General features: G+C 44.6%; 1 protein-coding gene across 2 annotated transcripts in view; it reads left to right on the forward strand.

Annotated features, from left to right (window-relative positions):
- SPOCK1 (SPARC (osteonectin), cwcv and kazal like domains proteoglycan 1) overlaps positions 1-13,514 on the forward strand; it is a 440,100-nt gene that overhangs the window by 203,801 nt on the left and 222,785 nt on the right. For both annotated transcript variants that reach the window (XM_054568415.1, XM_054568416.1), the window contains exon 3: positions 187-232. In XM_054568415.1, the coding sequence (XP_054424390.1) occupies positions 187-232 (46 nt within the window). The remainder of the gene's footprint in view (positions 1-186; positions 233-13,514) is intronic.

A 13,514-nucleotide genomic window follows, 5' to 3' on the forward strand; every position in this document is an offset into this window, starting at 1 on the left:
GGCATTGGAAACGTAAATTGATATTGTTGATTGCACGTTAATGTCTGTTTTGGGAAAGATCTCTAAGCTGTTATTGTTTTCCTTTGTGCTTTGGGAGGTGGAGAGAAAGGCAGCTTTTTATAAGGTTATGTGAGAAGCTTCCTGAAATCTGACCTTTGTTTTCTATTTTTTTTTTTCCTTATATAGGACGATTATTTCAGAAACTGGAATCCCAACAAGCCCTTTGACCAAGGTAAAGGATGCCATATTTCTTGCTGTATATTTCACGGGAAACGCTGTCTCACTTTTCCTTCCTTTCACAGTGGGTTATGGCTTCCATACAGGCCAGCTAGCTGTCTCGTTTTACTGACTTTAGGAACTGAATTGACTGGGTTGCTTGAAACTGTTTAATCAGATTGGTTATTTGTTTGAGATTGCCTAAAACAGATTAAGAAAGAATTTGTAATTGAATTGACCACAATAATCAATGGTTGCTTTTGTGTAAAAGGAAAAATAGTGAAATGGTTATCAGCTAATCTGGAGCATTGTTGGGCTCAATCCAGTGATTTCATCCACGGGAGCGACTGTGCCTGAAAGGCGCTCCCCAAGTCCCACGAGCCAGAAAAATGGAACTTCCTTTTTAGAAACAGGTTAATCCTGAGAGGCTTTCAATGGCACTAATATTGTTATTTGCTAAGTAAGTTTGTCATGGTTTCTAAATAGAAGCGTATTTTACAGTCGCCTCACTGACCACGTGGGTTGGAGCCTGGTCTTCAGAAGGCTCTTCCACTCACGCCACAAAGCCGGTCTCCTGAGGGCCGTTGTAAATCACCACCGGTCCTCCTGTGGCTTATTTAAGACACAGCGAGGCTACCATGAATCACGTGCCTGTTCCCATTGTTCCATGGGTGGCCGCTGCCGGCACAGACCCTGCTCGCTGAAAATGGTGGTAGGTTGTGTTTTAAGTGTGTAGATGCAATTAATGCTGACACTGGACGAGAAATATAACCACCAAGTCTCAAAGGTTCATGCTTCTGAGGATGAGTTTCAGTTCTGTAGCTTGGGTGTTTGATGGGATTGTGATGGTCAACTTGACACAAAGAAATCAAGGAAGGCATTGACCTGTAGCATGGTAGAAGGGGCTCCTTTCTGCCTTTGTCATTTTGATGGGTCACACTCTCCCTGGACTCTGGTTTTCTTATAAGCAAAATTGGTATTAAGATTCCCACATACATATATTAACACATGCCTACAAGTAGGGCAACATTCTGTTCGTTCATGCATATAAGCATTCGCTCATTCTCAAACATTGAGTGAAATATTACTGCACGCATAACCACCAAGCCAGGTTCTGGGGATCCTGCAAAAACGCAGGGTGCGCACCCTGGAGGAGCTCGGCGTGGGGAGACAGCTCAGGCAACAACAGCGGTGGGGTCTGCTGTCAGTGGCTGTGACTGAGGTTGGTGTGTGGAAGCCGTGCGTGTAGGTGGGGGACTTGTGTGTGTGTGGGGGGGGGGCGGGGGAGTATGTACCAAGGAAGACGTTCTTTGCAGGATCTGTCTGGGCTTATACTATCTTAGCAACCCCCAATTAGAGCATATGAAGGTATTTGTAATTTAGTTTAGAAACTTTCCATCAGAAATGGTCAAAATTTCTAAAAATGCCCTTTGAAAGGATGTACCTTCATTTTGGAAGAACCCTCAAATGCAGGACAGGATATTATCTGTGTCTGAAACACGCCTCTCTACAAACAGTCCTGCCAGGGTTTTGCTTATGGAGGGGCCTCAACTGACAGTGGCGGTGAACCAGAAATAGGTCTTGTCCTATAAGGATCAATATTGCCTAAAAAAACTGCCAGATTAACACTTCCCCAGGGCTTGCAAACAAATACAAGAACTTTACCCAGGGAACACATTTTTACTGTTACAAATAGACATTGGAAAGGTAATACATGAAGGTGGGCATCATTTTCCCCTTGAGGACATAAATGATAGCTTCCCTCGATGTGAGGGTTAACACAGAAACTGAGCACCAAAAAAGAACATGGTATGTACCTCTGTTTAACCGAAAAGACCGAAGAATGATGGCAGCCACTTCCAGCGGAGCCTTGTGCCTGCTCCCTCTTTTTCTAGCTTTGCAGGTTTGAAAGCCAGATCTGCTTATATTGTGTTGGCCGAAAAGTCCTTATGCTTTTTTCCGTAAAATAAAAGAAACATTTTCATTTTCACCAATAACTTTATTGATACGCATATTTTGAGTGTGTCAGCTATCTCTCGCTATTGGCTTCTAGTGGGTAGAGGCCAGGGATGCTGCTAAACACCTTCTCATGCATAAGACAGCCCCACAGCAAAGACTTATTTGGCCAAAATGTCAATAGTACCAGGAAACTTTGCAAATCACTTTTGACATATTCGATCAGTCACAGCATCTTCTCCATACACTACACAAATCTTTTTTTGCGTTTCAGTTGCATGTTTACCTTTCTTGAAATAATAAAGCATAATATGCTGAAAATGTTGTATATTTTCTTCCATACTCAATATTTAAAAGACTGCACAAAAATTCATCAATTTTGATAAGTTTTCTTTAATGCACACAGATGTGACAGCTGTCACAATACAATCTAACAAAATTGTGTGGAATGAAGTTAAAGACAACTAAGCACTGCTAGAGCCATTGTACAGAAAACTAAACAAAATTTTTGGCGACCCCAATATAAATTGTCCCAGAAAACCTCATGATTTTATGGGGTATAATTGAGGACTTCAGTCGAGAAGCCCCATCTTGTCTCTCAGGTGTAGCTGCTGTTGGCTATTTATATACAGAGCCATGGGAGAGGAGGCAGATCTGAGAATAGCCTGCACTTAAAATATCAGCCCCAGCAGATGTCATCAATTATGTTGTGTGCTGCTCAATAAGAATGGGAGGTTACTATATCAGCGCTGACACCACTTGCTGAAATATAAGCCACAGGCACGGAAGACGTAGAGCATTTCATCTTCCAGCAAATAGGAGAATTGCTGAACTGCAGTGGAAGTTGTCGGCTGCAGAGAGGTCATTTCCCCTCCTAAACTGAAAAAAGAATCGAACACGGTGCAGGTGGTTCTGTGGTTGGGGAAAAATTTCAGGGCGGGAAGCATTCCAGAGTTTCAGATGATGACGTAATGGGCTGAGGTGGAGGTAGAAGGGGCCTCATGGTGAAGGTGCGTGTGGAGTGGGCTTAACGTGGAAGGGAAGAAAAGGGGAAGGAAGACCACGTGGGGAATTTTGGTGGAGTGCAGCCAGAAAGGTGGAGCTGAGGCAGGCTGTGAAGGATATGCCAGTCTCTAAAGTCTGAACTTTGTTTTATTGGCACTGGGGAGCCATAGAATGTTTGGGAGCAGAGGAGTGACCGCTGCGGGCAGTATTTTAGAGGACTTAATCTGGTGACTCAACAGCTGTGATTAGGAATCCAAGACATACCTGGTAAATCATGTCCCCCCCTGCAGGGCTCTTAGGGAGCTCCTCCATTGCATCATTAACCAGCTTGGAGTTTGTCCTGTTTCAGGGTGGTCAGATTTACCACTCAGTGTTTGGGTTGACCTCTGAAATGCCCCGGTAGCTCCCGATTATCTTAAGCGTTGGTGTGAACACTTAGGACACTAATTGTATTCGAGAAGGTTTGACTTTGGGTGGTGGGTGCACAATGCAACACACAGATGATATATCATGGAACTGTACACTTGAAACCCCTATACTTTTATTAATTGCTGTTACCCCAATAAATTTAATAAAAAAGGATGTTTATTCCTTTTTTATTAAAAATTACTCTCTCTGCTTAAGGATATTTACAGAAATTGGACCAACAGGACTTCATAGAAGGAGCACTTGCCATGTAATTGGCTCCAAGGCACTTAGCAGGAAAGTGCCTTGCCTGCCAGGCTCTTTCCGCGGGGCAGAAGGTGTCTTTCCGTTGTGATCTTTAAGTGAATCGTTAATGCTTCCGTCAGTGGCGTATAAGAGCCATCAGGCTTTTCTAAGAAGAATTCTTTCTGAGATTTGGGTAGAGTAGGATATCCTTTTTGATTGGAATGATTTAATGCCAAATCTCACAGAAGGGACAGACAGGAGTTGAAAACTTTCCTATGTGATATCCTCAAAGACAGGTACCTGCGGAGAGAGTGGGGTAGGTGCATCATTTGAGAGGGCAACGGGCAAATGCGAGTGGTTTCCTGACCTGTGTAGGCGGGAGGAGTGGAAGTGGGCGTGGAGCAGATATAAGGCTTCTGTCTCTGAAAATGGCATCTGGTCTAGCCAGATGCTTCCCCGAGAAAAAACCGTAGTCAAGTAAGTTTGGGACACACCCCTATGCTGTCCATCCCTTGGAGATTCACAATGCTCATTAGCAATTCAAAAGCTCTAAGAAATCTTTTGGTAAAACCTGTTTAACTTACCACTTTTCAAATTAGCCTTTGACCACACACTTTTTTTCTTTCATTCCACACCTATCAGTTACCCAGAGAAAACAGTGTATTCTATGGGATACACTGTGGTAGGTGCAGTCTGGGGTCTTGGGCTTTGCAGTCAGATTCTCCCAGGTCAGAACTTGACTGCCAGTTACTGGCTGTGTGACTCCAGGCAAGTTGCTTAACTTCTCTGGTTCTAAGCCTTCCCTCCTGGAAAGGCAGCAACAAAAACATTGAGATGAAATGAGTTAGTATGCCTGGCGTATATGGGAAGTGCTCCATAAGCGCTGTTTTAGCAAGTGATTGGTCTTTTTCTACTCACCCTCTTCCCACGGAGCTGCCTCTCCCTGTCGCTTCCCTCCCTTCCCACTCAGTGTTTTTCTCTTTCACCTTTTATTCCCGCCTGGGGGCCTTTGGCGTTGTAATCCTCTGAAGCTCTCAGGGCTAAATTGGAGCTGGCTTGTTTTATTTGAGGCAGTTCACTATAGGGGTGCACCCCAGATCCTCATTATTGGGGCTCAAGAGGTTTGGGCTCTTAATGTGTTCATTCATTTATTTTATAAAGTCACCAAGTGCTCAATGTTTAAGCTCGCTGTGCTAGATAATAGGGACCACACTAAGGAAGGCCTCTCTCTGGGACATTCCAGGTTACCGATCATAAGTCATCTAAGGTCTTACACAGGCGTCACATGTGTTAGTACAGTGGTTCCCCCTTATCCATGGGGGATACGTTCCAAGATGCCCCATGGATGCCTGAAACTGCAAACAGTACTGAATCTTATATATACTGTGTTATTTCCTATACATACATGCCTGTAATAAAGTTTACTTTATAAGTTATCTGTTAGTAAGAGATTAACAACAATAAGGAATAATAAAATAGAAGTCATAACAGTATACTCTAATAAAAGTTATGTGAGTGTTCTCTGTCTCTAGTAACTGATCTCATAATCGACACAGCTACCGACTGACTGATGGGCAGGTAGTATAAACGGATGTGCCGGGCAAAGGGGCGATTCGTGCCCTGGACAAGATGGGGTGGGACAGGGCAGCGCTCCATCACGCCACTCAGAACAGCACACAGTTTAAAACTTGTGAACTGTTTATTTCCTGAAGTTTCTACTTAATATTTTCAGGCCTGGCCTGACCGCGTGTGATTGAAACCATGGGAAGCAAAACCACAGACAAGGGGGTCTCCTGTGCTGGGAGCGACGGGGAGCAGGGACCAGTGGGGAGGTGAAGGCGGTTGGTCGGGGAAACTGGGAAACCCACAGGTGCCCAGTGTGTACATACGTGATAGGCCAGTTTCAGCTGAGGTGACAGTTTTTGCTACAACTTGGCCACACTCATTATCTGTCGTACATGAATCAGTGGGCCACCAACTTTTGATAACAATCACCTTCAGTGTGATAATTAAGGTGCTGAAGCAAAGATTTCCTCTGTCCTTGGAGGGGGAGGCTGTTGAGGAAGGTTATGCAAAGAGTCCAGAGAGGGAAGATGGAGAATTTATTGAACTACAGCACTGTGGTTTAAAAAAAAAAAAAAAAAGGTATTGCTTGGGGATTCAAAGAACAGAGGACAAACAAGAGACAAAGTGAATTCTAACAAGTTGTGTCAGAGCTCCTCAGCCAGTCCCTTTTGAAGAGGAAAATTGAAATTATTCATAATGCCTCTGCTGAAGAAAAGGTGTTCCTCTTGCGTGGGCGGTGGGGGGGAGGTTGAGAAAGTAACTTACGTTCATAACCAGGACTTCACTTTGCTGTAGGATGCTGATTACCTGAAGGCATCCTGAGGTGATGTGACAAGGGTTAATTTAGGTTCTGCCTGGAGCCGTGGTTCACTCAGGGAAGAACCCACTGATTTATTTGGCTATGAAGTTCCACTTGATAAGACAGAACATTTTAGGAGAAATGGCTGAAGGGGGAATTTATCATGGAATTTTTTTGAGACAAGTGGGCTCCTTCAATGTGGAATAAATGAATGTTTTAAGTAAAGCATATAGCTGTTGGTTTTAAGGATAATGTTTTTCTTGTGAAGTGAATACTAATCACTCTTCCAGAGCGGCCTGGCTCTGGCTGAATTGCAGGTGAGGCTGGTGATCTTCAGAGCAGGGTGTGAACTTGGAGAAACTGATCTCCAGATAAAAAGAAAGCCTGGAAAGTCAGGGGCCCCGTTCGCTCTTGCTGTTCACTCGAATAGAAGAAAAGAAGAAAAACCTTGCCCTTTGACTTGCAATCTCTTCTGCCTGAACCCTGACACGTTCAAGTCCCAGCCAACGCCCTGAACTGTTCTGAGGTGGAAATTCTAACCCTGAAAAGTGAGAGTCCGCCTGTGCTCCCGCTGTGTCTCTGGGGCCAGCGCCCCATGGGTTGTCCCGGCGTTCGTGTTCTGTTGACGCTTTCACGGGGTCAGTGGGCAGGAGAGATGGTTTATTTTTAAAATGATTCTTTAGAAAAAGATTTTTTTCCCCTCTAGATTAATCTAAAATTTTACGTCATAGGCCTAACAGGAATCTTAAGTCCCCATAGTTTTCCTTTTGATGTTGAATTTAATCTCACTCCAAAAAGAGCTTCCGATGTGTATTCGTACAGTGTTGACAATTTTGTGTGTGTGTGTTTAAGGATCTCTTCACCTTATCTGATCCCTCGAACTGCAGGCTTTCAGAGGCAGCCAACCTGGTTCCATCGTGCGTGGTCCGGCTGGCGCCGCTCTTACCTTTGCGTTTCCACAGACTTTACAGACCGTTCTTCCCTCTGTAGCAACAGGTCCTCTTGCTCGGCCCATTCTGCCCCAGACGTTCACAGCCCACTCTAGCCACCTCCTTCTGTCTTGGCTATGACAGTAAAATAATATTTAAAAAGAATTCTAGAGGGCTGACTTTTGAATGTTCCAAGTCAATTGGGCCAGGAAAGAAACAGAAATCTATTAATTCAAATATGAATGTGCCCCTGCTTTAACTCAGCCTTTCCTCTGTAAAGCTAGAGCAAGTTGAAAGTTTTATCTTTCATCTCTGGCTGCCTTTGCCTGTTCGCTTGTTTTAAGGAAAGAAAACACCCGTTGCAAGGTTGGAATCCCATGGGTGCCCCTCCTTGATCATCCTTCCCATTTTCTTTTCCCTGAAGGTGACCATATCATTAATGCTTTTCTGTCCATGTTCTTCATTTTCATGTCATATGGGCATGTCTGCCGCCACTATGTTACATTATATATTGTGCAACAGAAACCAGGTTTCTGCTCTAATGTGTTTATCTTACTGAAAATTATTTTTTCCTGGTTTTTGTTTTGATAGTTACAGATCCAGTTTATTACTTTATTTTGTAATATTCCTTTCCACCGTAGTTTGTCCAGTTAACTCCTGCATTAGCAGACATTTACCTTGTCTCCGTTCATTTTGCTATTGGGGCTGCTTTTTTGCAGCATTTCTAACATACTGATGGATTCTTCCATCAAGCCACCTGGCCTGGAGAGAGTGGAATCCCAGGTGGGGGGGGGGGCAACGTGGGACATGACTCTGCTACTTAAAATGTGCAACTATGTGCAAATCGTGCGGCCTTTCTTCGCTTGTTTGTACGTCCCTGAAATCCAGTGGGTGAACTGGGTGCGTCCTGAGGTCCTTCGCATCTGTGACAGTTAACCTGCAGTGGTTGCAGGCAGCACAGAGTCTGTTTATGTTTTCTTGATAAAAGAAGGAAAAATGAAAAATTTGAAGCTGATGCTCTTACTTTAAAGGTTACAGTTTAACCAGTGAGGTATGACTATAACTTCAGTAAAACCAGTGGAATTACATGGGCCTTGTAACCATCCAGAATGGGGAGTGGGGCTCAGAATCAAAAGCAGGAAAGGCCAAAGTAGGAGGTACTTTGTCTCCTCAGAGTCCCGTGGGCACTGTGAGGTAGAGACGACAGAGCAGGATTCAAATCTTGGGTGTCCCAGTAACTTGCTGCCCATGCGTTTGAGTAATTTGACTCATCCAGCCTTCGTTTTCTCATGTGTACAGTGGGCCTAATGATGCCTGTCTTGCAGGGCGTTTTTGGAGATGGAGTGAGGTCATGTTTGTGAGGGGCTGGGAGTTGTGTGCGGCGTGGGCTCGATGCACCTCAGTTTCCTCCCAGCTCAGTCAGCTCTGCCTGGTCTCTGCCTCCTCATGGGTGCCCCTGGCTGTGGCCGTGTTGTGTTCTGCTTCCTCTGGCCTCTCTAGGAGCTCCCAGTGCCCCCAGAACCAAGGGACAAAAGCTGTTTTGGGCTGTGGCCCAAACTTTGGATGGAATCATAGGGAATCATGAAGGGTAGTAAAATTCTCCTTGCAGTTACGGGGCTCTGCAGCCTTCTGTGACCGTGCTTAGGGGGTTCTTTTGGCATGAGCAAGTCCATTTTAAACACATGTTTATTATCTTTCCCTCAACGCATAAAATGTAATGTTGGTTTTATAAAAAGGGGAAAGAAATCCTTCCTGTTATTCCACCTGCTAGAGCAACAGTCCCTGAATTAATTACATTGTATTTGTGGAGTCCTAATGAAACAGCCGTGGTTTGAGGAAATTCTCAATAGGGAGAAAAATGTCAGTTGAATTTTAAAGTCAATCAATAATGCTGTTTAAATTTTTCTCAGTTGAGCGGGTTAGAGCATTTTCACAGCAGCAAGATGGCTGCTTAGAGGAACGCTGCCCAAGCCACCTCTGCCCCGTAGCTCCAGGCCCTGAGATGGGGGTTCTTTGGTAAGGTCTTCAGTTGAGTTATGTAGCAGTTCAGTCCTGGAGGCCTAGCAAATGTTCATTCTGCCCTAGGAACTGTGTGTGATGAGGTGCGATGTGATATATTGAAAAGGCTCTGGGCTTTGCAGCCGCAAAGACTAGATTCAAGTCTCAGCGTTTCCTTTTAATAGCAGCGTGTACTTAAGCAAGTGTTTAACTTCTCCGAGCCTCAGTTTCCATATCTGTAAAATAGAAATTATCACACTTATTTCACCTACAGTATGAGGGGGTCTGTAGAACTCCTGATGTAGTGCCTGATCCAATTTTACTATTATAATGAACATGATAAAGGCAATAAAGCTTTGGTCAAAGATGGATGACTAATGTTTTCTTTTGGATTTCCAGGTCCGAAAGGATCTTAGAGGAGGTTTCTGATGTGTCCACTTACCTCATTCATGTATGAGCCAATGGGTCAGTGAGTTGTTCAGTCATGTGCTTGCTGATGACTGAGTAGGTGCTGAAGAGGAATGTGATGGGCTTTCCCCAGGGGCCTTATCATCTAGGCAGCTGAGAGAGAGAGAGAGAGAGAGAGAGAGAGAGAGAGAGAGAGAGAGAAAGTAAAATAACCTAGAGGGTGTGTTTGAGATGTCCTGCAGAGCCTTGTAGACTCGGGTCCCGGTGAGGGGACAACCAGCCTTTCCTGGGTAAGGATCAGGGAAAGGATCTTCAAGGAGGCGACCCAGGAGCCTTTCTAAGGGTGGGTGGATGTGTGGAAAGTAGAGTCAACTTAGAATTTCAGTTCCATGCATTTGAAACTAACCTAATTTGGAATTTGAAACTACCCTGCTCCTCTGAGTGGGTAACCTTGTCTTTGGCCAGAATGGCAGGGGGAACGAACCGCCCCGGCGCCATGTTTCATCTTACCAGAGCTGCCGGTACCGGCGTCCGCTTCCAAATGCGGTGCGATTTCCCAGTGTAAGACTCAACTGGAGAGACTGGTGTCTTTGTGGACAAAGAAACGTTTGTGCCTTCCATGCTGATGCTTGGGAGAGCAGGAGTGGATGAGGAAGGGCACGAGAACCCTCGTCTTTACCGAGAGGCCGCTGCGGGCCCAGAGGACTGAGTTTGGTGGGGCTCTGCTCTCAGGGAAAGCCCAGTCCCCACGTCTGTGCTGTTGGCCAGCCTCCCAGGCTAGAGCCACATCCACGGATCGTCTGCCCCTGCCCCAAAGGGCATGCTTGTGTGCAACTTTCTGTCATCTACAGCTTGTGTTGTTGGAGAAATCCGAGTACATGCAGGATTAAATGTGGTCTTGTTAGCACATCATCAGATAATGACTTCCCAGATGATTAGGACATCATAAGACTCTGCAGCCGTCAGGGAAAGAGGGATCATTGTGTTTGGAGGGTATGTGGCTCGTGATCACATCAGGCAACCCTGAGCAGGTCTGCGCAGGAAGAGAGAGAGGAGGGGCCATCTCTGCCTCTGAGGACGTTTAGGCTGAACAGTCAGATCACTGGGGCAGTTTGCAGCCTGAAATGGTAATGCCAGCTGTTGGATTAGTTATGTTGTAGGAGCTTTTCCCTGGGGAATATTGTCAGCGGCTGCTGCATCTATGGCTGTATTATTTACATTTTTTCTTCTTTGCTCTTCTTTTCTTAGAACCATGCTCTCCTATATGAGTTTGATTCTTTCAGCATATAAAATGGAAAGTGTCTGGGTCGTATAACTGTTCAGATGGTGTGGAGGGAGATAGAATTGTAATGAAGAGAGTGAATTGGAGTTATCTGGTCTCCCAGCCATTTGACTGTTCCCTTAAGAGTTGGCTATAATGTTACAAGAGTTAGCAAATAGCTCGCATGGAGGCTTTCACACATACTGTTTCCTCTGCTTAGTTTATTCCTGGCCCTTCCAGTGGCCGGTCCAACTCATCCTTGGGGTCTCAGTTTATATGTCACTTACTCAAGGAAGCCTTCTTGGGATCGTAGCCTAGACTAGGCCATTCTCTCCTAATAGGCTATGCTTTGCATTGTTACACAGTTGTAATTTAGTAAGTGTTAAAATTTAGTTACTGCTGGTTTCCCTGGCTAGACTCTGATCTGCTTGAGAGCATGCTTATGTGTGTGTCGTGTACTCTTGTATTTCCAGGACCCGGTGTCTGATTATACACAAAGTACTGAGTTAATAGGTGTTGGAAAATCATCATTACCATTTATTCTGCACCTACTGTATGCACAATAGAATATTGTCTGTTCCTCTTTTAAAAACTGTGTGTATGAACACATAATCTTTGTTAATACTAACTACAGCTCTGTAAAGTAAACATGGTGGCTCCCATTTTGCAACTGGGAAACTGAGTTCAAATATTGTATAGAATGTTCAGCCAAGATCATTTTGGTCTTTGCTGTTGCTGTTGTCCTTTTTTGGAATACTCTTCCCACTGATTTTCTCCCAAATCAGATTTCCCAATGTCTTCTAGCTCTGGTATGTTTAAATAACTTTAATTTCAATACATATTGCTCAGACTGACTTCTGGCAGTGTAGCTGGGACTATAAGAAGTCTCCCAGGGAACATGCTCCTCTAAAATTTTTACCACCCTGACCAGCGTGGCTCTGTTCGTTGGGCGTCATTCTGCAAAACGCAAGGTCTCTGGTTCAGTTCCTGGTCAGGGCACATGCCTGGGTTCCAGATTTGGTTCCTGGTTGGGGTGCATACGAGAGGCAACGGATGTTTCTTTCTCACATTAATGTTTCTCTCCCTTCATCTTTCTCTCTCCCTTCATCTCTAAAAATAAATAAATGAAATCTTAAAAAAAAGGAAGAAAGGCCTTTTAGAAAAAGTTTTAACCTAATTTTCCAGTCTCTGAGACTTTATAATCTTTGAGAAGCCTGAATTAAAGTTAGTTCCAATATGTTCACAAACCACAATGCTTTCCACACAGCATTCAGAGCAAGGCGAGGGCTTGTGGGTCATTTCCACCTGGGACCTGGCAGAGCTCTGCAGAGGAGGACCCGCCACACGCTGGCTCTTCCTGCACTTCTTCTTCCTGTCAGTCTACCCACGGGCAAAAATAGCGCAGGTTGAGCATTGGCAGTGCCTCAAGGGGGCGGGGAAGGGTGCTCCTCTGTGGGATCCAAGTCTCCGTAGAAGCCTCAGAATTGACATTTTACTTTAGAATTCCCTGCCTTCACCTAAGTCACTTCCACAAATGTTGTGCTCAGAACTGTGTGCATGTTGGGGTAGAGGGTATTCAGAGATGAAAAATCTTGCCTTTGTTCCAAGAAATGTACATTTTAGCAGGGAGACTTAAAAAAAAAAAACAACTTACTCTCAAACAACTGTAATGCAAATTAGAACTTGGGAAAGATACAGCCTAGAATGCATGACTAACAGCTTGCCCCTTGGAATCAGACAGTTGAGTTTGAGTTGTGACTCTAGTCCTTATTAGTTAAGTTGTTTTAGGCAAGATACTTAACTTTCCTGAGACTTGATTTCCTCATTTGTAGCATCAGGGTAAAAATACCTGCCACATACAGAGTAATTTCAGAACATTTTAATACTTTATATTGTCAGGTACTAAGTAGTATGATATACATGCTCAGATACACTTGGCTTTTAGGGGTGAAAAGGGCCCAGAAAACTTAACGATATTTTTCTGTATTTCCTCACCTGGAATGAAACCAGGAGAATAGCGATTTTTATTTTTAGTGTGTTAAAACTCTGCTTGGTTGCTAATTCTTAGTCTCCAAGTTATATGTAGAAAAATGGATGAATTAATACAGGGCATTTTTTTTTTCCTAGTAAACAAGCATTCTGTTTTTCTTTTTTAAGTGACTCGTGCACTTCTATGGAGGCAATTGTTCGTGTAGCTGGGGTCCGGAAGCGGTACATTAGCTACGTTGTCTGCAGCCTGGATTGCTGTGGATAACCAAGCGGAAGGAAGACTACAAAGGACATACGCAGCTTGTGCTAGTTCCGCAACCGTAGGAGGGGTTGTGCCCTGGCCAGAGCAGAGCTGAAGTGTATGCGTGGCTGGTAGCCTGAACCAAAGGCGGGCATAGCCCAGGTGTGTGTGTCCCCAGGCCGCACAGGCACTGCGATCTCCAGGGCTCTTCCAGGCCTTAATTTGAGAACTGAGCTTGCTCTGTGCCGGGCCCTAGTTAGGCACCCAGCTCCCCCTTGCAGGTCCTGCCCCACCTTTTCCATACTCTCCCACCTGGTCTCCTTGTTCCTAACCTAAGCCATGCTCCACTCTGCCTACAGTGCCCTGCTTTCCTCCATGGTCTCTTTCTCGACCTGGTTTATGCCTTTTCATCCTTCAGACTTTCCTTCCTCCTTTACTTTCCTCTTGGAGAACATGTTTGGATTTTTTTTTCTTTCTTTTCTTGATCATGGATTC

Source organism: Pteronotus mesoamericanus, unplaced genomic scaffold, assembly GCF_021234165.1.
Source record: "Pteronotus mesoamericanus isolate MK-2021 breed Mesoamerican mustached bat unplaced genomic scaffold, CSHL_Meso_final contig_2, whole genome shotgun sequence".
NCBI lineage: Eukaryota > Metazoa > Chordata > Mammalia > Chiroptera > Mormoopidae > Pteronotus > Pteronotus mesoamericanus.